The sequence below is a fragment of the Euleptes europaea genome, chromosome 5 (genome assembly GCF_029931775.1).
Source record: "Euleptes europaea isolate rEulEur1 chromosome 5, rEulEur1.hap1, whole genome shotgun sequence".
In the NCBI taxonomy this organism is placed as follows: Eukaryota; Metazoa; Chordata; class Lepidosauria; order Squamata; family Sphaerodactylidae; genus Euleptes; species Euleptes europaea.
Window position 1 is genome coordinate 35176923 of NC_079316.1, and position 24202 is coordinate 35201124.

Genomic DNA, 24202 nt, shown 5'->3' on the forward strand with positions numbered 1-24202 from the left:
TACTTCAGTTCCTGAAAACAGAGTTAAGGCTACTGTAATGACTGCTGAGATCTGGAAATGTTCAGCTTCACACTTAGTACAGTCAGTATTTGAAGTGTCCTGGTGCCTTTGGTCTGCACATGATCCAAACACTAATTTCCATGAGCTAAAGGGCACTTAGCCTTGATCTGGATGGCCCAGGCTCTCCTATCTCGTCAGATCTCAGAAGCTAAACAGGGTTGGGCTTGGTTAGTACTTGGATAGGAGACTACCAAGGGTCGTTATGCAGAGAAATGGCAAACCACCTTTGCTAGTCTCTTGCCTTGAAAACCCTACGGGGTTTGCCATAAGTCGGCCTCTACTTGATGGGACTTTAAACACACAAAGGGCACTTCTGATCACACAAAGGGGGAGTAGTTTTTCTTCTTCACCTTCCTATTGCAGACACCAGTGCAACATCTTATTTTCCTGAGAGTTCCCTTACCTTTAGAAGCCACTTCATGGGCAACAACCGTGTGACCATATTTTATCCTATGGGCTAGATCCAGAATAAGATTTCCGTCAGTGGGACTAACTTTCCTGCATTCCATTTTGCATTGTAGACCATTGATCTCCATGAAATGCTGTTCATGGGGGATAGGGATCCCTGAAGAGCAACATGAGGAGGGTCTGCGGCAGGAAAAGGGAATCAGTGGAAATTGTCAGTTTAGTCTGGATCCAACCCTATACTTCATAAAAGAGGGCTATCAAGCAGCAAACCCAACACTTTAAAGTGAAAGAGGAAAATATTTTTCATCTGCCAGTCTCCTCTCACTTCTAAGGGCTATTTCCAGGTCGAATAAATTCACCGGTTTCTATTCTCTGATCAGCTGCAAAAGTGCATAACTTGCATCAAGACACTGTAAACTGGTGATTGTAAATCCACATACCCAGCAGCATTTCTTCCATAGTTATTCTGTTTTCTGTATCAAGGTTCATGCATTCAGTCTGAAAGAACAATGGGTGGTGTTTTTGCTACGTGAGGTGGTGAATCAGACTTAAAAGAACACAGTATGACTCAGTTTCAGTTTAAATATAATTGTAGCTTAATTTTTAGGCTTCTAATTCAAAACAAAGTACAAAAATACTCAGAATGTGTTCAGTGGGCCAGGTTGCACTAAACATTTTTCTTGAGCTGATCTTGGTGAACTGAATTCAGCTTGAACACCTCCTTTTCCCCCTTCTTCCCCCTCCAACATTGTCATTTAGCATATGTCACTCTGGGCCTCAGAGTGCTTGTCATGTACTCTCTTCCCGCCGCTACCACTTTGTGGGGGAAGGCAATATCTTAAGATACCTGCCACAATAATAAATTAGGAATATCAGCATTAAGGCATTCAAATAGGAAAATGGACCTTAATGGGGGGAGGGGATATTAAGATATTGGCAACCATAAGTGTATAGCATTTATTCTTGGATAGAATTTTCTGAATGAATCTGGCTTCTAATGTACATGTTACTGAGAGATTGGAAGGTAATTTTTTTTTTTAAAAGTTTTCTTCCATAGCAGCTTCTCTGTGAGGTTAGAAAGTGTCAGAGAAAGAACCCTGCTATCTGGCTAGAAGCTTGTTCAGTCCTCAGTGCCTTTTCTTACTATTGCATGAGGAGCGGGCTATCAGTTGTACTGAAATGGAAGAGTAAAGGTCACAAGGTGCTCTTGCTCCCAGCATAGCACTTACATGAACTGGACACTGACCTTTGCACTTTCTGAAGGTGTATCACTTCAGCAGTAGCAGTATTAGGGGATCCCTACCAAATTGGCCATCCTAGAAAACTGTACTTCTGATTGCAACTAAAGTTGACTAATGATATGCAAATATCAGCATGCAGTTAGTGTGAATTACACTTATCAGCTGTCAAGAGTTGGATGGGATAACAGTTCAGTTTTTTCTAGAGCAGTTAAATGAACATGTGGCTTCTGAAAATGAAACAACTAGAAAGGTAAAAGTATTTATTTATTTATTCAATTTATAACCCGCCCTCCCCGGCCAAGACCAGGCTCAGGGCAGGGAATATGACATATATAATATTAACAGTAAAAGTAATAATTCTAAAATCAAACAATAAAACCCAATTAAAAACCATTAAAAACTCCAGATGGCGCTTAATTTGGCCCGGAAAAGTAGAGAGAATATGACTGGAAAGCAAGAGAGATACAGAGAATTGAAGAAGACAAGCTGAAGAACTGAAATGTCATAAACAAGTGGGATGTAGAAGGTATCTGGTAAGGGTGAGCCCTCCTAAATTATGCATCAGCTGGCTAACTGAATTTCCTTATAGATGCCAATATCAGTTGCACTGGAAGAAAGGAAAGAGACCGTTCCACGTGGATCTTCCATAGTATTTCTTCTTTCTCCCCCCCCCCTTTTGCCCCATGGCTGTGTTTAGGGTCTGCCCCATGTTAATAGAGCCAACGCAAGATGATTTAGGCTAAATTAAGGACCCATAGGGGTGGAAAGGTAGCATATAAACATTCTAAATGAAACAGAATAAAAATAAATTCAGAAAGCCAAATGGTATCCTAATATATATTAGGATGCCTAACATTTTGCTGCCCAGTATCCGAAATCTGCTTTCTGAGTTAATTCTACTTAATGGTGGGACTGGTCCTGAAGATGTAAAGGCATCCAATTGAGTAATGAGAAGCACAAGAACCAAGCTTGGCAAATGGTATCTTGTAGTACCATTGTCACAAACTTAGCATGTGTTAACCTGGTTGCGTTTGCATTCTAGATCTTCCAGCTAAAGTGAAATAATTATGTCTCCTAGATAGAAGATCTAGTAAAAGAGGGTGTGTGAGCATTCCTAGCCACCATTATTTTCTTTGGAGCCTGTCAAATCCAGAATTTAAAATGTGAGGCTTGGCAGGTGAAGGGATTTAAGAACAAATCTTTAAATATAATTTTACTCCATTATTTTCCAAAATCACGGCAATACTAGATACCAGGTCAAAACTGAATATCTCATTTCTGTGAAGAATTAATGTTACAAAAATGTCTGTACTCCCAACGATAATATATACATTTACTAATGTCTCAATTTGAATGCAAGGTAAGAAATGGCAAGCACCGCAAAAACATTTAGGCAGCTTTATATGGGGTAATAAGAAACCAAGGATAAGTCTGACTACTGCGCAGGATCGATGGCATAGGGGAGGTTTGGGCTATCTTAATATCACTATTACCATACAACTCAGCTATCTTGGTTAATCAGATTAAACCATATTGAACAGACCCATTAAAGTTCCATTAGATCAGGGGTGTCAAACTCATTTGTTACGAGGGCTGGATAAACGTCACTTGGCCAGACCAGGTGCACCTTAAAATGTAATGCCAGGTATCGGAGATACAAACTTTATAGAAGACACAGGCAAAGCCAATTAATATTATTTGTTACTTAAAATACAAACATGCTTAAAACAATAACACTCTTACAATATTTTCTTTTATTTAATAGTCTTTGATAATTAACACCTCCTTCCCTGAACTACTGCATCACAATCTGGAGTCAAAGTCTGTACTGTAGCACATTCATATTCAGTTCTCATCAGGCCATGTTCTGAAGTGTTTTGTTTTTATTTTGCTTCAAAGCAGAGTTGCCTCACATTAACTTCAAAAGACTTAGAACAGTGTAACTCTGCTTAGAATGCCGCTTTAAGTAATATTGTGAGGCAGGTTATGAGAAGTGACCTTCTCGCTCTAGGTAAGAAGGGCGTCTTCATTCTGGGTTATTTTCCTTTATTTGCTAGGGAAGGCAGGATTCAACAAAAATGTAGGCCTTCCGGTTCCCCGGGGGAAATGACCCCCTCCCATCGGAATGCCTCAGTTTTGTTTCCTGCCTTTGTCAGGGAAGCAGGTTTGTGGCGGTGTTCCGCCATTTTTTCTCTTAAATCTCTTAAATTCCTTACTGGTACTCCTTTTTCCAAAAAAAAAAAAAAAAAAAAAAAGATTTTCCCCTTCGTGTTTCCCCTTTTTCCTTACCTTGTTTGTTCCCCTTGTCGCGTCTGTGTGGGGCCTGGAGGGTTGGAGTCGTCCTTTCCCGCCCAAACAAAATGGCGGCTTCTAGTCAGGACGAGTTTATTTCCCCCATTGATCTAGACCCGGGTCTCCTCGTCGCGGCGGCACCGAGCCGCGGGGATCCCTCTAGTCCCTCTAAAGGGACAAACAAGCGCAAAAGAAAATTGGACCCAACACAAGGGGCAAAAAAGAAGAAAAAGGACTTGGGCGTGGCTGCTAGCCGGACGCCTACCACTCCCGCCTCTACGTCCGTGGCGGAGCGTGTGAAGCTAGGCGCGGCTGCTAGCCGGACGCCAGACGCGGCTGTTAGCCGGACACAAGGCGCGGCTACTAGCCGGACGCCAACTGACTCGGAGGCTACCGTCGCTCCGCGGACCCGCTAGAACCAGCTGGGCCCTCCAGGACCTCCGTGGCTGCTAGCCAGGTCCTTTCCAGCGGCAGTGAGGCTCCCCAGGGATCGATGGCCGCACAGCAAGGGGCTGCTACTGGTAATGTACCAGCGCTCGCGGGGGCTTCCAACGGAGGGGGGCTAGCTGTTTTAAGAGCTGAGCTCACGGAGCTCATTAGAAGTGTCTTTGTGGATGGGCTGCAGGCGGCTCAGGCTACCCCCACCCCCTCTATTAGAGGAGCGGAGGACTACCAGGACCCTCTAGAGGGACCCAGCTCCCTCTACAGGCATAAGGGGCATGGGAATGAGAAAACTATCGCCCAAGCCTATAGCCAACCCAGAGGGAGGGTAGTCGTTCAGCCCCAGTCTCCCCCAGACTCTTCAGAGGAGGACAATGGGGAGGAGGAGGATGAGGCAGAGGACTCCCCCCCCAGAGGGGGACCCTCCAAAACCGGAAGAAAAACAGCTGAGGCTATTTCCTCAGGAGGATTCACCTCCCTTTTAGTTAAGACTTTAGAGGCTTTGGACCTGTCTGAGACACAGGACCCCCAAGCTTCTGATACACTTAAAGGATCAAAAGAATTTTTTCACAGGCACAACAACCCTTCTCGTGTGATCCCGGTTCCAGACTACTTCACATCCCTAATCACTGCAGAATGGGAAAAGCCATTAGCAAACAGACAGGTACCGGCTATAGCTAAGAAGTTTTATGACTTGGCACCCACCTCGGCTCAATTGCTTAAGCCCCCGTGGTGGAAGCTCCTATCTGTGCCTTACATTCCAACGACGTAGTGGCCAGGGATGGCATGGGATCTATCAGAGATCCTCTTGATAGGAAGGCAGAGATCTCTCTCAAGAGAACACACGAAGCATCTGCCTTAGCCATCAGCGTCTCTGTCACATCGGCATTAGTGTCCAGGGCAGCTATCGTCTGGACACGCAAACTACGTCAAATCATTCCAGAAAGAAATAAGAAAGCCCAGGAGGGAGTGTCCAGGATTCTAAGGGCAGTCACCTTTCTGGCAGACTCTTCCTTAGATACCCTTTCCTTCTCAGCCAGAGCCATCGCCACTCAACTGGCTTCTAGAAGGGCCCTTTGGCTTAGGCCTTGGCAAGTGGACCATCATTCCAAATCCGATCTAATGGGTTTTCCTTACCAAGGTAAGAAGCTCTTTGGTGACCAGCTTGACCCTATCTTAGTCGAGACTAGGGATAAAAAGAAAGCTCTTCCTAAGAGTTATAGGAGAGATCAAAAAACCTACTCTCGTCCCTTTTGTTCCTCCCACACCCTACAGAGATTTCGTGGCGAGCAGCGGAGAGGTTCTTGGAACTCTTACAAGGGTTCCTTTCGTAGGGGAGGCCGTTATTCCAGATCCCCTCGTTCCGCCCAGCCCACTGACAGAGCTGGGTATGGAAATCAACAATCCAAGCAATGATGTCCCCATCGGTCCGGTGGGGGGCCATCTCACCCACTTTTTGGCAGCCTGGCAGTCATCCCAGATGGATCACTGGGTGTCCTCCATCATCTCTCAGGGATACCTGATATAGTTCCGCACGACCCCTCCTCCAAGATTCATATCCAAGACAAAACCACTAGGCCAAGACAAAATTTTTCGAACACAAGAAGCTATTCGCCACCTCTTAGACATTCAGGCAATAGAGCCCGTTGAGTACTCAGAGCGATACTCGGGGGTGTACTCCGTGTTTTTCACGGTGCCAAAGAAAAACGGGGACTGGAGAGCCATCCTGAACCTCAAATGGGTGAACAGGTTCGTCATCTAAAAAAGGTTCAGGATGGAAACCCTAAAGTCCATCTCAGAGTCGCTGACTCCTCGAGCCTTCCTGACCTCGGTGGACCTCACCGAGGCATATCTCCACGTCCCCATTCACTGGGAACACAGGAGGTTTCTACGCTTCTCCTGTCAGGACGACCACTACCAGTTTCGGGCCCTGCCATTCGGCTTAACATCTGCCCCGAGGGTGTTCACAAAGATCCTAGTGACCCTCATGGTGGAGGCCCGCAAACTGGGAGTCCAGGTACATCCGTACCTGGACGACATCCTCATTTGTTCTCCTACGCAGGAGCTGAGTCGGACTCACACCAACATCGTGATCTCGATTTTGCAGAAACACGGATTCCTGATCAATTGGAGCAAAAGTCAACTGATACCTTCACAGAGGCTGACTCATCTAGGTGTAATCATCGACACCACGTCCAGCTCCTTCATCCTTACAACAGAGAAGGTGGAATCCATCTCTTCACTGGCCAAACAAGCAGCATCTGCTCCAACATTTCGGCTCATGGCATTGGCCAAGCTTCAAGAGCACATGATCTCGTGCATCCCTTCGGTACCATGGGCTCGATTTCGGGCGAGACCGTTACAATGGTTCCTCCGCCCTTTCCAGAAGGACATTGCCAGGAAAAGACACAAGCTCCTCAGCCTCTCGGACTCGGTCAGAGAGAGCCTGTCCTGGTGGACGGTTCCCGACAATCTATCTCGGGGACTGCAATACATTCACGAAGCTCCCGTCCAGCTGTTCACGGATGCCAGTCTGGCGGGATGGGGAGCTACTCTACACGGTCAGCCAGCTCAAGGTCTCTGGGAACCCAGTCATCTCAAGAAAAGCATCAACTTCCTAGAGATCACAGCTATTTGGAAGGCCATCTTACACTTCAGTCCACAACTAGTGGGAACACACCTTCTCATCAGGACGGACAACATAGCCGCGAAGGCCCATATAAACAAGCAGGGAGGCTCCAAGTCATCCTCCCTACACAAGCAGGCCTCCAAGATCTTAGAGCGGGCGGAATCCCACTTGGCTTCAATATCTGCCGAGCACATACAGGGAGTCCAGAACGTTCAAGCCGACTGGCTCAGCAGGCAACACTTCGACGAGGCCGAATGGTCCCTGCACCCAGAAATCTTCCATCAGATCACCATCAGATTCGGGATTCCACAGGTGGATTTGTTTGCAACTCCAGCCAACTCCCAACTCGAGAGGTTTTTCTCCAGGTATCACCAGGTCGGGGCGGAGAAAACAGATGCCCTCCTGTCCCCGTGGCCGACAGGACTGCTGTATGCGTTTCCACCTCTTCCTCTCATTCCCAGGGTGATCAGACGCATTTGGACTCTTCAGGCCACGGTACTACTAGTAGTTCCGGACTGGCCAAGACGGCCCTGGTATCCGGCATTACAACAAATGTCCGTCCAACCTCCTTGGCGACTCCCATTCAGACAAGATCTCTTAATCCAAGGACCGATTTGCCACCCGGACCCCAGGTGGTATCGACTAACCGTATGGCACTTGAAAGGAGAAAACTCTTAGGTCAAGGCTACAATTCTGGCATTGTAGATACCATCTTGGCTTCTAGGAAACCAGCCACTCAACGAATATACGGGGCTACCTGGAAGGTTTTCGCTACGTGGTGCCTCCGTAATGCCAAAGATCCCCTGAAACCAAGGGCGGCAGACATTTTGGCCTTTCTTCAAGACGGAAGAAAACTTGGACTCAAAGTTTCCACCATGAGACGCCAGCTGGCCGCAATAGCCACCCTAGTCCCTCGAGTGGCCGGTTATCCTTTGTCAAAACACCCTCATATCTGTGCCTTTCTTAGAGGGGTTAAACTGTCTTCTCCGGCGGTGGTTCACAGGTTCCCCTCCTGGAGTTTGCGCACAGTATTACAAGCCCTGACTAAGTCACCGTTCGAGCCTTTCAGAGCTGTCGACCTCAAGTGGGTCCGCATGAAGGCTCTTTTCCTTACCGCCGTCACATCGGCAAGAAGGGTATCAGAGCTCGGGGCTCTCTCTGTAAGACCTGAGTTGTGTGTGTTCCATAAGAACAGGGTGGTCCTTCGGACAGATCCCTCTTTTATACCAAAGGTTCACACATGTTTTCATCTCGAGCAGGAGGTAGTTCTCCCTACCTTTTTCCCAAACCCTTCCAACCAAAGGGAAAAAGAATGGCACTCTTTGGATGTTAAAAGAGCCTTACGCATCTACATAAGAAGAACTCAACAGATTAGAAAATCAGAGTGTCTCTTTATTTCTTTGACAGCGCCTAATAAAGGCGGAGCTATGTCCCGGGCGGCTATTAGCAGTACCATAAAGGCATGCATTTTCCAGGCATATAAAAACTCTGGCATTCTAACTCCATCCACCATTACGGCACACTCCGTGAGGAGTGCAGCCACCACCATGGCCTTTAGGCATAGGGTATCACTGGAACAAATATGCAATGCCGCTACTTGGTCTTCCTTGTCCACCTTTTCCAGACACTACAAGGTAGACACTTTCTCGAGAGATTCCTCCGCATTTGGCCTGGGAGTGCTTCAGGCAGTGCAGGAGAGCTAACTTCCCACCCTAATTCTGTAACAGCTCTGGTAGGTCCCAGAATGAAGACGCCCTTCTTACCTAGAGCGAGAAAGAGCCTTGGTTCACTTACCGTGAAGGCTTCTTCTGCTCGTAGGTAAGAAGGGCGTCTTCCCCTCCCTAATTCCTGCCAGAAGCACATTAAAGAAAAAAGAAAAATTTTGGGAGGGTGTCTTGGTTAAGTTGTTCATGTTAACCTTAAGGTGTTTTGTCGTCACCTGTCGTTAACTCCTTTGTTACCTAGTTTATCGAAGGGGAAAAGATGTTTTTGCAGTATTAAATTGTACTCGTTTTTGCATTATATAATGTTTAAGCTTTTCAACTACTGAGGCACTCCGATGGGAGGGGGTCATTTCCCCCGGGGAACCGGAAGGCCTACATTTTTGTTGAATCCTGCCTTCCCTAGCAAATAAAGGAAAATAACCCAGAATGAAGACGCCCTTCTTACCTACGAGCAGAAGAAGCCTTCACGGTAAGTGAACCAAGGCTCTTTCCCAGAGTCACCCAGTGACTTTTCATGGGCGAGTAGAGATTTCAGCCTAGGTCATCCTAGTCCTCCACTCTTATTACTGGTATTTGTGTGTTTGTTTGTTTATTATCCATGTAACTTTGGGAATCATTTAGTACAATGCAACTTTATTGCCCGAATACACCTGCCTTACAGTGGAGTTCTACAAAACAAGCAGTGGTTTTTAAGAGAAAGCTGAAAGTGGTTTGAGAGAAGCATCACTACCCATGATGTTCACACATACTTATTTTTGCCCATATAGGTACTGCAGTATGTTGAAACAATACATAAACATGCCCACATTGTTTATGTTAGGTGAAAATAGCATGACTGTACACAAGCAGCAAAGCTTCTTTAACACTTAAAAAAATTTATTTTCAATTAGTCCTGTGGCACTTTAAGAATAGCAAACACACTTTATGAATTGAAAAGATCTATACCCTTGCATCTCAGTGCCTGCTCTCACTCAGGCTTCCAACGATCAAATTAAAAACTATTATAATGCAAATAAAGACTGCATAAGAAAAGTACCTGTCTCCAAATAAGCTTTCCAAAATAATAGCACCACAAAGAACTGTTGGTTTCTTGGTGAAAATAATGCTATTTTTCATATGTGGTGGGAGTGTTCATGAGCTGAAAAGTTATTGGAAAGTAGTAGCAGCAAGCATTTCAGCTGGTATAGGCTATATAATTGCTTGTACACCAGAACATTTAGTTTTAAACTTTGTATGCATCCAATTTTCTCTTCTAGAATTAGTCCTGTATGCAATAACTGCTTGTATTGTCTTTGCCAAAAGAAATCATCCAAGTAAAAAAGAATGGTTAAAGAAGTTAAAAGATACATTTTGTATGATTAAATTGATGGCTTATTTAAAAAGAAAACCTTTAAATAATATTGATGTTTGAAGACAAATGTTGGATCAGATGGACACCTACATGAAATGCTTGAAGGCAGTGATTAAGTTATTATTCATATTCTGCTTGTTTCACTGAATTGTGAGTTTAAAATATTTATAGCATGCTTATCTCATTGAATTTTCTGACATTTTCTATGTGAAGGATAAAAAAATAGGAACTTAGTCAAAGCAGAATAGTTGGCATTGAAGAGCTACTAAGTGATTAAGTAGAATTTGAAATCTTGTCAAAATTCCTTGCAGAGATATCAAACCTACTGTGGTAGGTGAACTGCCATTGGTTGCTTAAGAACAATCTAAGCTACTAGGTTTTTCTCCTTTTTGCCTCTGGCCCATTTAGTGATACAGCAGTGACACTTATCAGTATCAATGATACTTGTGTCATTAATAGCCAGTGTAGTTCTGTTCCTTAGGCAAGGAAACAAACAAGGAAAATGACAAATGGCTTCAGACTGTACTGAATCATGCTCTTCAGGCTGCCTCTAACACGATCAGTGATACCACATGCCCTTGCTCAGAAACAGCTGCATTAATGTCACTGTATTGCTGCAAAAGATTGACATGGCCTTACGAGGTATTTACTAGCCCTCTGATGGATGTGGATTGGTTTCTAGAGACTTGCCCATACCCACCCTGTGCGCTTCTGGGTTGATCAGGGACTCAACATTGGGTCATATTGAAATAGAACACAGAATCATACTTTAGCTACCCCAGTGTATGATGATAAAGCAAATATTCTAAGCACTAGACGTTGGAAACTTGTGACAAATTACTTTGGCCTAAATCTGTATTTCATTTCAATGACTGGCAGAGTGGAAAGACCTGGCAGTACAGATGAATATCCATGCTTGATGTGATCTTAAGTGAGGGAGTTGGTGTTTGACATAACTGGCAGGCTAATTTCTCTGCCTGAGATATCTTGCTGTAGGCTTGATGGAAAACTGTATTTATGTTTAAAGTCCCGTGTTTAAATGCTCCATGTACACATTTATGTCTGCTGGTTTTCCTGATAGCTTTCTGTTTTTAACTTTCTGCTGACAGGTCACATTTAGGGCAGGCAAAACATAAGGCACATAGCCCTTCTGAAAGTAGAAAATCTATATCAAAGGCACCCAAAGTGCAGTCCAATACTACTACTGAACAGTCCAAGGGACACTTTTCTAAAAGGTAATAGTTTTATATTTATGAGTTCACAAATGTAACTTCAAGAGTTTGTATTGCTGTCTTCATGGTTCATTACTAGGAAATCATGTAGGTATCCTTTAACAGCAGTTTCACTAAACAGACAGCTTTGTTGAAAATTCATGGCATCCTTTTTTGAACAAGATGTGCATGATGTTCAAAGGCCTTAGCATATAACTGGGTCTCCAGCAGAATAAAAGTTGTCACCTTACGTTATGTAGTAACCAACTTGCCATGTCATTCCAAGTTGTAATAAAGGAATGCATAGTGGATGGGTCTCTCATAGTAAACCACAGACTCTCCACCTTTTAGAGGCAGCATACTTCTGACTTGGACAAAATGCTAAATATTTTAATCATGCCTGGTAGATATGTCTTTTAGTGATGTGACTGGCCACTTTAGAGACCAACTTGCCATGTCATTCCAAATTGTAATAAAGGAATGCATAGTGGATGGGTCTCATAGTAAACCATAGACCTTGGCATGCAAGGCCATTTTTTTTTGGTCCCGTTCAGTAATTCAAAATTATTCCTTCTGCATTACTGAAGGACATTACATTCATCATGAGTGAAGTGTGATTGGCTTATTTTCTGGAAAAACCTTGTATCATCTTCAAATATGGCAAACAGCAGTTCATCTGCATTGTCTCCTTTACTCTGAAAGACTGGCTTAATTCATACTGGAGTATATCGGGAGCCTGATGTAGAGAGACTGAATAAATTAAACATATTCACAATACAGGAGTTGCACTTGGGCTACGACAGAAGGCAAATGGCTTCTCTCTAGACCCTGCCCATATAAGAACAAGGCTTGGAGCAGAGCAGCAGAGAGCCAGAGCTGTTGAGGAGCCAGCACGAGCAGCCCCGAGGCTGCCCTGTAGAAATACTTCAATGAGAATAAGTTACCAGGCAATGAGGACTAAGAATGGCAGGTGTTCAATAGATGAGAAGTTGTGCTGAATACGGCACTGCTACTCCAGATAAGTTGCTCACTTGAAAGCTTTCCCAGAGTGGCACCAGGGCTGAATACAGTCTCTTCTTAGCTGTGAGGAAGTTTTGTGCTGGCTGTTGGTCTCATTCCAGTGCAGCTTCCTCTTTCTCCCACAAAGGGAGTGGAACTGAGGAAATTTACAGGTTTGCTTCTGGACTTTAGGCATCCATTGTTACTACAAGTTAGCTGTTGCCTATGAGAAAAATCCCTAACTTTATTGCATTTCCAAACACTTAATTTCATCAGAAAATTGTAAAATACTTGAATACAATTGTGATTTGGTTATTCTTTGATGTTAAGTGTTCACTATAACTGAGATGAGCAGATGCTGTTTAGCAGTACAAGCTTCAGTAAACAGATAGTAATTGCTGCTTAATACAGTGTGAGCTGAAACTTTCCTATAAATCTTCTCATGAAACAAGCAAGTAATCAATGATTATATCTGCATAGAATGGCCTGGTAGTTCTTCAGGTATCTTTAACATGCTGTCCTTATTGAGTACTAACACTGTTTTTCTCTCTACCTCCTTAGAGGCTGTAGTTCATCTGCTATTATAATTCCACAACAAGAGGCTCTGGACACAGACAATACTTTGGAGAGGCAAAAACCAGGGCAGGTGCCTAAGAAAGACAGTCCTCGAGGAGTGAAACGCAGTGCTAGCCCAGATTACAACCGGACAAATTCTCCTAGCTCTGCCAAAAAAACCAAAGCACTTCAGCACGCTGATTCTTCCTCAGATTTGGAAACAAACAAGCCACAGACTAAGTCTAAGAAAAGACACTTGCATCAGGAGCAGGAGTCAAAGGCTTCACAATTACCATCAACAAGCAAGGCTCATACCAGAAAGGGTGGAGCTACCGGTAGCTCCCGAAGCCAGAAACGGAAAAGGACAGAGACTTCATCCATTGTAAAGAGTCGTCCAGCAGCTGAAACGACTGGCCCTGAGGAGAGACCAGCAAAACCCACCAAGCTGGCTTCAAAATCAGCGAGCTCAGCCAAAGCTGGGTGTAGCACCATCACTGATTCCTCCTCTTCAGCCTCTACGTCCTCTTCTTCATCTGTTGTTGCTTCTGCCTCTTCTGCTGCTCCTCAGGGTGCCAGAGTGAAACAGGGAAAAGACCAGAGCAAGGCCAGGCGTTCCAGATCTGCATCCAGTCCCAGCCCCCGGAGGAGCAGCCGGGATAAAGAACAGAATAAAATAGGCGGCTCTTCAAAATTTGACTGGGCTGCTCGCTTCAGCCCCAAGGTTAGCCTGCCTAAAGCAAAACTGTCTCTACCAGGCTCTTCTAAACCAGAAGCATCGAAACCTGGGCCTTCAGGATTACAGGCTAAACTAGCAAGTGAGTTGGTAATACTTTACTTCTAAGAGGCATGAAAAATATTGATACCTTCTGTAACAGGCTTGTTGTGAAAATTTGGCCCAATCTGTTGTATCCGTGTGAAGAATAATCTCAGGCCAGTTTATAATATGGTTTCCCCTGATCTGTCCTGCTTGATGCTACAGGTTGAGGATGGCGTGGTTGAATGCTACCCACATCAGGAGTGAAACACCTCCATTTTAGGGGAGGAGTGTTTACCCCTTCTCTCTGATGTGCAGACTTTCAGAATACAAGTGCTTAATATAAATGTTTTTTAAAATGCCTTTATATTAAGTGGTGCGGGTGGTACAGATGTGGCTAACGTGACTTTTAGTGGTGCATGTGGTACTGATGTGGCTAACATAAGCCATGATACAAGACGTAGTTTGCCATCCTAACTGTACTTTATGTCCCAGGTGTACAAGATGGCTTATGGTTTGTGCAGACAAACTGGCTTATGCTTCTTGCCTCCTGCTAGAATCCCCAGGTTTACTGCAAAAAAGCACTGTCTTGATTTGGATGCAGTAGCAAACCAGTTTGTCCAAACAGTGGCTTAAAAATCATGTTTTTGTCTTTGTCTGAACTGTGGGTTAGATCCCAAAGAAATAAGGATCTCATTTTTCCTTCATCTTTCCAGCCATCCTTTCTGATTGTGGGAAAGTTTATTCCTGGTTTTGCAGGACTTGCATGATCTAATAGCCATGTGGGTTTGGAAGGCAGCAGTGGAAGACAGAAGGGAATAAAATTGCCTTTCTGTCTTTTCTGCCAGCGTAGCTCTGTGGTTGGAAGAAACAGGGCAGTATCATCAACATCCTCTTCTTCACTCCAGCCTTTCAACCCATGTGGATATTAGAATAAACTATCCTAGGGTCTGAAAGGATTGTTGAGGGGTAGGAAATATGTGAGGGCTCCACGACCATCAGTGCCATGTGCTGACAGATCATGGGATCCACCTGAATCTCTGTTCCAATTGACTTTTATGACTGTACATTATCTAGTTTGTATGGATTATAACAGTGTTCATCAGGAATTTTTTTACCTTAGCATCAGTCTTTTTTATTGTCCTCTGCCTAGAGTTCAAAAGGTTTCTCTCTATTGTAATGTTTGTTGAACCAGTCAGCTGAACTGCAGCCACCATACTACACTGTTGCTCACTGACTTACCATCAGTACATCTTGATAGCATAGAAAGCTTCCAACTTCAGGCAATATTGGAGGATACTGTTTTCTTAAAGTCTTGTTGTGTCTTCATTCAGCCCCAGTTACAAACTATGGATTATCATTATAGGTATGAACTTTGGCAGTGTGAAGCTCATGCACTCCTACCTCCTTCCCCTCTCCTGTCGTTTCCCAACAAAACTTAGTTGTGATGTCCAATTGAGACATCCTGATAACCATTAAACCAACTTATCATGAAGTGTTAGATACTGTGTCCAGTCCCAATCTCTGGAGGAGCAGACAGGATAAAGAACAGAATAAAGTAGACCACTCTTCAATGTTTGGGATACCCGCTTTAGCCCCCAAACTAATCTGCTTAAAGTGAAACTGCCTCTGACAGGCTCTTCTGAAGCGAAGGCATCACATGCACGAGGCTGAGACTGCTGAAGGAGTGGTCTTGTAATGATAAGCCATAGTTTGTTATGTCTGAACATATCCCGTAAATTTCTTCTATGGAACTTGTGATGCTCAAAACTATGCATTTTGCAGCACTGTGTTACAATACTATTTCATAATTACTTTTTAAAATGTCTGAATGGAGATGAGAACCGAAGGTGATAACATTTCAGACTACTGTCTCTTTGCCAGATCTAAAAACTAAGTAGGTTGATTTTTAAATCAAGATTTTGACTTGAATTTATTTGTTTTTTGAACAAGCATGCATGCTGTGTTCCATTATAATTAATCGTACCTGGTGATAAATGAAGTCTTTGTTCTACCCAGAAACAAAATCAGAAGCTTCTGATTATGTATGCAGCCCCCAACTGCCTTTTTGTACTAATGAATTTATGTCTGCTCAGGGGAGCAATTGTGAAAATTAAGAATTTGGCTTTCTAGACATGCGAAGAATACAAAGCAAAGGTGACTAGAAAATTAAGTACTCAGAAATTTCCCAAAGCTAGAGCAGTTAGTTATTTAGCAGAACAGAATTTTTCCATGACAGATATTTCTATGCTGCTTGGCATTTTAAATCACAACAGTGCAATAATATAATTCATGACCTATGATGTAACAGTTTTAGCTGTTGACCTCAAAAGTAATATGTTTACCTCAAATCATTCTTTCAGAACATCACCCTTGTGTTTGATAGAGCATCAAGGATTTTAAGGAGTGTTGACTTTTAAATTATGTTGCATGTAACATACTAAACATGGGGGTAAGTTAAATTTTTAAAGAAAAACAGCTAAAGGCTTGCAGGGTTTATCTGTTAGGAGTATCCCTGCTAAAACTTTCTTGATAATATCTAGCCCAACCCATCCCAAGATTCAAAACTGATATCAAATTTAAGTGAACATATAAAAGAATAAAAGCACTGGGTCGGATCCAGACTGCATTTTCAGCTGACAGAAAGGAGTGTGGATTTCCATCGATATCCTTCTCCTGCTGCAAAGTGCTGATTTGCCCCTGTGCTATTCCTGGGGTTATCCTGTTACCCAGTAGAAGCACCTTGTTGAAATCAGTGGGATGCATTGTGTGGAATGGTGGGGTGGGATGGGGATTACATTCTGCTGATGGAAGTACCTTCTGTTAATGAAAAAAAATAGTCTAGATCTAGCTGGTTTCTATTAGCTTAACTCTACTTTGTCAAAAGGCCAGATTCTTACAACGCTAAGAGCTCAATCCTGAAGGGGGAGGTAGATCCACGGTAGAGCCACACCACCTCTTCAGAAGGTTCCCGGCCGTTGCGAAGGAATAAAAGAGGGGGTTATTAAATAAAATTACTGAAAAAAGGGAGAAATGCCCCATTGCACAAAGCAAGGTTGCGCCACAAAAGAAGATGGCATAGCCCCACCGCAGCTCAAGGGGGCGTTCCCAGGGCGAACGGGGTTGGGAAGCTGCCCAAAGGCAGCTCTTCCTCCTGGAACGCCCTGGTAACATCCCCAGGGAACATCTTCCTCCTGGAACGCCCTGGGAACATCCCCCCCCCACCAGCTCAGGCTTTTCCCTTCTGCTGGTGGTGGTGGTGGGGGACTGGCGGCTCCCAGGCGCTGGCATATTTGCCCCCTCGCGGGCATAGGTGCCATCTTATTCCATGAAAAGGTGGCACCTACGCCGGCGTGGGGTCACATCGACTCCTAAGGAGCTTCGGTCCCCTCCTTCAGGAATGGGCTGGTAGAATGCATTTCCTATTTGTTACTCCATGTCATTTAAATTTCATGGGTCACAACCCTTGGGCTTGACCCTGGAAAAAATGAGTGCTGAAGCACTGGTGCAATGATGTAGTCTTCAGTTACTACCCAAAGTTAGCTTCCATAGTCTTCTTGTCAGTGGTAGAGACAGTGCTTTACATGCATATGGTCCCAGCTTTCATGCCTGACAACTCACATTTCTAGAGTCTCTGGCGATGGGTATGCAAGAGCTCTGGTTAGTCGTGCTCCCCAAGGTCTAAGAGTTCACAGTGCTGGTCTGTATAAACTTTCTGTTCAGTGGTGGTTGGAGTTGGCAGCATGTATGATGGCTAGAGAAATTTCTTTGGAGGCAGAGTGTTGGACTAGGATCTGGGAAATCCAGGTTCGAATCACCACTTGTGTTTGCTGGGTGACCTTGGACCAGTCACATATCGTCAGCCTAGCCTACGTCACAGGGTTGTTGTGAGGATAAAACCAAGGAGAGGAGAATGATGTAAGCCGCTTTGGGTCCCCAGTGAGGTGAAAGGTGGGATAATAATAAAATTAAACTCTTGTATGATTAAATAAATTAATCTCATTTCATTGCCCTTCCTCAGGTTGAGATTGCTTTTGTTTTGAAGGTAGAAATTTACATGGGACACTGTCTAACACTTTAAAATGTTGAAGGCAAACTGACGCTAAATACGTAGTAATGTTTCAGAAAGAGGTTTGGGGAATATGTTGAATGCTTGAAATGATGCCTATAACATATATTTCTAATTTTAATTCAGATTTATTTATAACATGGACGTATCCTAAAGATCTAGTCCCTTGATCCAGCTGTCTTTTCATAAGAGGGTGGTGGTGGTGGGAGTATTTGATTATAAAAGTTATAAAACTGTGAGGTAAGTTGCCTTAAGTGCTTCGTGCATCTGATAAAGTGTGCTCAAGTCCAGAAAAGGTTATGCTACAATACATTTATTACTCTTCAGGGGACCACGGTACTGTGTACTTTGTACACATTAGCCATATTCTGTTTGAGAGCCAGTAGAGGGAGCATTGATTACTGTTTCTATGCAAGATCTTATTACTTGAGATAATAAGTAGAATTAGGAGGAAATAGGAACAAAGCAAAAGTCAAAGGTCTATTATAAAATTAAAGTTTTAGTAACAATGGTATGAACAATAATCTTGAACTTCAATGCTTAACGCATTCTGTTTGTGGGGTAATCCTGTAAAATTGTAGTATCTCTAGAATGCCATTGATTTCGTAGCACTACTGCTACAACGAAGTAGTATAAAGAATTGTTAACGGGTTTATGTCCTGACCAGATGAAACTGTAAACTTAAATTTCTTGTAGTTTTGCCCTGAGGGGACAGTTTTAAGGTGCGGGGGGCGGGAATGATGCTGGTGTTGCATACTATTTATTTATTTATTCCTCATATTTATAGTCCACTCTCATTCCCAGCCAGCCAGGCTCAGAACGGGTTGTTGTGAGGATACTACCTCTTTGTAGACCTGTAAATGATGGGTATCCTTCATGGGCATTAAAGTCTGAAGTGTGCATGTTTATATCAAATGGTGTTACCAAAATGGGGCTTCTGAATTCTTGTGCTTCTGTTCTTTCCCATAGCTTCTTAGCCCTGATAATTGTTGCACCAATTACTTGATGAGTGATTTTGAAAGCTATAATAGCTTTCAAGCAGCGGCTGGTGCTTTAGGGCCAATTTTATCTAGTGACATGAGAATTTGGAAGTTTGTTTCTAGCAAGTAGTCTTGAAAGGATGCCGAGCAGGTCACAATGAGGATGTGTGAGACATTCAGACTTACTTCAAAAATGTAGCAAGTCTTGTTAAAGGATATTTGATCTGATATGTTCACCTTTTAGCTTCTTCAGGCTGTCAGCTGTTTCTACAACAGAAGGAACTATGTTGGAAATGTAAGAAGAGATGAGTTGGAGATGTCAACACTTCTCTACAGCAGAGCAATACAAATTGCTTCAGTTCTCCATTTTCTCCACAGAAGCCATTTGTTTGTGTCCCACATGCTGTAATTTTGCTTTTGAGATAGTTTGAAATAGTTAAAAAAACCAATATGTTTACAAATACAAATGCTGCCACTGTCGCCACGACTCTTTAAAAAGACCTTTTATAAAATAAACCTAGCCTTCCTATTGCCTAAACATTCTGCTGTATAGGATGAAGCTGAGAAGGAGTGACTGGCTCAGAGGTTGATATTTGAGCAGAAAAGTAGTCCTGGTTGCACATCTGTTGCTTTCTGCTTCATAGAACAACCAGAATTTCTGGTGACTCTTATTCTCTAAGTGACTAGTGGACTAGCCTATATAAGGCAATTTCTTTGCAGAAGATGATAAGTATGATTCTCTAAACATACTTGCTTGTGCTGAATATGCTTCTCATAAGTTCCCAATTGAGTATATATACACTCCTACTTTGCGTATGTTTCCAATTCAGGTGGGATGCAAACTAGCAGAACATAGGGTATGAAAGGTTTCACAAGTCTACCATCTCTTCTGTTGCTTTGTACTAGCAATTAGAATGTTAATAGCCCTAGTTCAGATGTTTTTCTAGCTTTCATGCAGTGGGGAGGCACCCCCCTGCCTAGATGAGCTGGGTTCACATCTGTACCCTTGCAATCTCTCTTCTCCCCTTCCTCCTCATCCTAAAATTATTGCTTGAAGCATCTGGCTTATACATTATATTCACTGTGTGAGGAAGGAAAGGGAGTATGCCACTCTTTCAGCATGTTTAGGCCATGTAAAAGTCTGAACTGAGGCTTACAGAATTAACAGGTGTGGCTTTTCCTTTTGAGATGACTACTGCACTATATGAGCGTATGTAATATGGGAGGTGTTAATTATGGCTTATATCTAATAGGGTACACACTTCTTTTTTAATCACGTTAGCCTGTACCTTTTCCCTACTTCCTCCTCCCCACTGAACAAAAATTTCAGGAGTTAAAGGTTAAGTGGGAGTTCTTCATTTCTTCACTCCTGATGTTGGTAAACCAAAGCTGCCTGGTGTTGATTATGTCTTCTCCCATAGGCTTGAGAAAATCAAAAAAGCGCAGTGAATCGCCACCTGCTGAGCTCCCCAGTTTGAGGCGGAGCACACGGCAAAAGACCACGGGCTCCTGTGCTAGTACCAGGTATTGTGCAGTTCAAGACTTTACTGCTATGTTTATATTGCTGTAGGAAACCTCTGTAGGTAGCACCCTAAATAGCTACACACACATTCCCAATTGGTGGCCTGCATTTTCATGCAGATGGTCTCAGGTTAGTAAACCATAAACCATCTGGGCCACTTGATTTGTGTGGCTCTTTCCAGTGAATGAGTAATAGGTGGAAGGAAGCATTGGAACTAAAATGAGTTGTTCATTACAAGGATTATGTGAAAGGTTTCAAGTATACATTTTAGAAGGCATGACCTAGTAAGTCAGAGAGTAACTCAAACTTTCCGGTAAACAGTAAGGGAGATAAAGGGGCAATGTGTAGAGCAGGGGTCCCCAACATGGTGCCTGTGGATGCCATGGCATCTGCCAACAACTGTTCTGGTGCTAGCCAAGTGTTTTTAAGAAGTGGGTGGGGCCAGGTAGGGCTTTTGCCCAGCAAGGCTTCTGACTGACTATTGGAGACAGGATTGTTCAGTTTTTTAAAAATGTTGCTTTGGCAGCTGCTGCCACCACAGCACAAGTATCTGCACTGTGTTACTGAAGTTAAGCTGTGGCAATCATTTTGTGGCTGGCTCAACCTCCTGTGGCAGCCATTTTGTTGCTATGCGCACCATACCGTGTCAGAATGCCAAATGTGCCCCCAGGCTCAAAAGGGTTGGGGACCCCTGGTGTAGTGCATGAATTATGTCATAATTTTTTAAATGATAAAGGTAAAAGTATTGTGGGAGGGGTGACTATAAAGCAGGGAATGTCCATAATTCAGTGGTAGAGCTCATGCTTTGCATGCAGAAAGTAGCAGCTACTGAGGAAAGTCTTTTCTCTGCCTGCGACTCAGGAAAGCTGCACCTTCTTGAGTTGAGAAATAGAATAGAAAGTCAGTACCATTTTGGAAGAGAAAGACCTACCTTAAATCATCATCATCATCACCTTTATTAGGCATTTACCTTACCATAGGACCTATCTTAATTGATTGTCAGCAGCTGAAGCTCCATTATTCTTGCAGAGAGGTTATGTCAATTTTTCTTTTGGGAAATACCAGCAATTAACTGTGTGTTACCTGGTATCACTGAATAGAATCAGGTTTGTCCTTCAACTTGGGCCTGTGTTCAGATCTTTGTACTATCATTGTACTTCAGAAGACTACAGTACACTATTGGTCTGGTCTAGGCTGAGGTCTGAAAGTCTTGTGGTGACTCCTTGCCAGTATAGCAATTCTGCTGTACCATAGGCATCTTCCATTAACAGAAATAGAAGGAAATTGTTGCATAGGCTGTCCTGTTGTATCTCAACTTTAGTAGATACTGAGGTCGGCAAATGAGAGTGTGATGGCATTAACAATGTAGTTCTTCTCGAGGCTCCTGTTATCTGGTTTTATTTGAAGGTGTGGCTGCTGAGGTTTCTTTTCAAAGCCTTTTGTATATGTAGTATGAATGTACGAAAGAATGAATGTGAACTGTTCCCATCTGGCTGCATATCGGCTGTCTTAATCTAGAATTCTGGTATTGGAGAACTGTAGGCTGATAAAACCTGGCAGGATTTCTGATAATACTTACATTTTTAGTCGGCGGGGCTCTGGCCTGGGCAAAAGAGGAGCAGCTGAAGCTCGCCGACAGGAGAAAATGGCTGATCCTGATAACAACCAGGATGGAGTTAATTCTTCAGCTGCACGAGCCGACGAGGCTCCACAAGGAGCTGCAGGTAAGGAAAAGTAGTGATGGTTACATGTGTGAGCAGGGAAAAAATGTTATATTTAATTAAAGATGGGAATTCCATCATGTTACTAGTCAGGCATATCCATTTATATATTTGGATGCTGGTTACATTTTCTGTGTAGAACGTTTAGGGGCAAGAATTGGGTTTATATGTAACATTCCAAGCGAAGCATCATTCCTATCCTCTGTCCCTTCACACAATGATTGTGGCTAGTTTTCTGGGCAAATCAGGTTATGTGCAAACTACAGGACTGGTTCCTACTTGGTTTTTCTACTTGATCTACTTACTGCGGCCTCTGACTTACATGGCTGTTGTTGATTTGAGCCCATCAGTTCCCAGCACAGCCTTTTCGGTGTTGAAGAAGGTTCCCTTTGCTCTCCCAGCAGAAAGCTGGCAGGTTCTATTCTGTAAATATGCCAGAAATGGAAGGGATCCAAGCATATGGAGGGGGGCATGTGAGCCCCAAAGCTTGACATGGCAGATAAGGTATGGTTTTACTGATACATGTTAACCAAGCCAACTGTTTTCTAGAAATTCCTGGCTTTTTGCTTTCCGTAGATCTACTCAGTGCACAGTTCTTATTCTAACTAGTTCTGTTGGGGGTGTACAACTTGGCATGTGTGCCGAACAACAGTACTACTGTGCAGTATGGCACACTCCTTTGGAAACTGGAAAGTCTTGTGAAATGTGTTTGGTATGGCATAGAGCAGGGGCGTGGAGCTCATTTGTTACAAGGGCAGGATATGACATAAATGTCACTTGGTCAGGCCGGGCCATGCCTCGCCAGCCCAGATCGGGACTGGGGTGGGTGGCTGCCTCGCCTGGCTCACAGGCTTTATTTTGACAGCCCTGGCATAGAGGCTTGTTCAAAGAAGGGAAAGGGGGGTGTTACTTAGTACCTAACCCCAAATAAGCTTTTGTAGTCTAGTTTCTATGGCATTGGTTATTTCTTAGATGGATTGACTCAATAACGGAAGCCACAGCCCTCAGTTTGTCAGCAAGACCTGAGCAAGGCTGTTAATGATAGGATGTTTTGGAGTTCATTAATTCATAGGGTTGCTGTAAATTGGAAGTGTCTTGATTGCACTTACACACACTCACTCACACTCTAGTTTCTGTAATACTAACTATTTTATCTGGGCTATTTGGATGAAGTTGTGCTGTGTAGCATTAACTTGCATTACATCTGCAACAGGTATGTTGTAACAATAGCTTCTTGTTAGATGATGATGGCTTTAGATTCATGCCCTAGAACTACAAGGTATCTTTTTAATATTGAATTCATATCCTAATTATAAGGAACCTTAGTGTTAACCATGATTAAGGTGGGCTTGGTGGTTCCCTTTAAGCCATACATAAGGCATTGCTAATTCAAACCCACAAGGAGCCATTTTCTGTCTTCTAAGACCCCTAAGTGGTTTAAAAGGGAACCAGTATTACATTTGCACAAGTTCTAGTTCATCTACAAGTCTGTAGATCTACCAACTTTACTGTGGTATAAATTAAAGGCAAAAACATTCTCTTAGTAGTGGCGTTTGCATGTGACCCTTCACTGGCTCAGTTTTTATTGCCCTACTTACTGCTAACCTTTTGACAAACTACACAAATGCCTGTTTGTCTCATGGGTTTGTGGGTGATATTTCCTCTGTCTTTTTTACTGCTGTGGCTTTTGTAAAAACTACTACATATTTTAAATTCTGTGAACTGAGTTAACAGATTCGCCTAACCATCTTGTTTCAAGTGCAGAATGCACAAAGTCCTGATTCTGAATATACTTTCAGTTTTCCAGTTACCTTTAAAAAAGAATTATTGAATACTGTTTCATGTCTGGTGGTATGATAGCTTAATCTCCTCAACTCCCATTAAATATTTTTTTCTAAATTGAAAATACTTTAACCCCTTGCATGGTTAATCTGACATTGTATTCAGTTGCAGTCTTTCTGTGCTACGAGGTCAAGATGAAAAATAAACTTTTAAAATGTTCATTTGTATTCCTCTTGAAGTCTATTAAAGTCTAGTTTTCTTCAACTTTCAGGAAGAGTTGAATTCCTGTGCTGTTTGTATATTGTGTAATGATTTAACATGCTACAACATGTTCTTTTTTCCCCCTCTTTAGCGTCTAGTTCTGTTGCTGGAGCTGTGGGCATGACTACTTCTGGAGAAAGTGAATCAGATGATTCTGAGATGGGCAGATTGCAAGGTACAAACTGAGGCTTACTTTCATGAT

At 43.2% G+C, this 24202-nt stretch overlaps 1 protein-coding gene across 4 annotated transcripts in view; it reads left to right on the forward strand.

Moving 5' to 3' along the window:
• Positions 1-24202, forward strand: part of TRIP12 (thyroid hormone receptor interactor 12) — a 112173-nt gene that overhangs the window by 24439 nt on the left and 63532 nt on the right. For 2 of the 4 annotated variants that reach the window (XM_056850242.1, XM_056850243.1), the window contains exons 3-7: positions 11256-11381; positions 12918-13726; positions 20136-20238; positions 21824-21960; positions 24092-24175. In XM_056850242.1, coding sequence (XP_056706220.1) covers positions 11256-11381; positions 12918-13726; positions 20136-20238; positions 21824-21960; positions 24092-24175 — 1259 coding nt within the window. The remainder of the gene's footprint in view (positions 1-11255; positions 11382-12917; positions 13727-20135; positions 20239-21823; positions 21961-24091; positions 24176-24202) is intronic. The other 2 variants (XM_056850244.1, XM_056850245.1) reach the window with 1 other exon arrangement.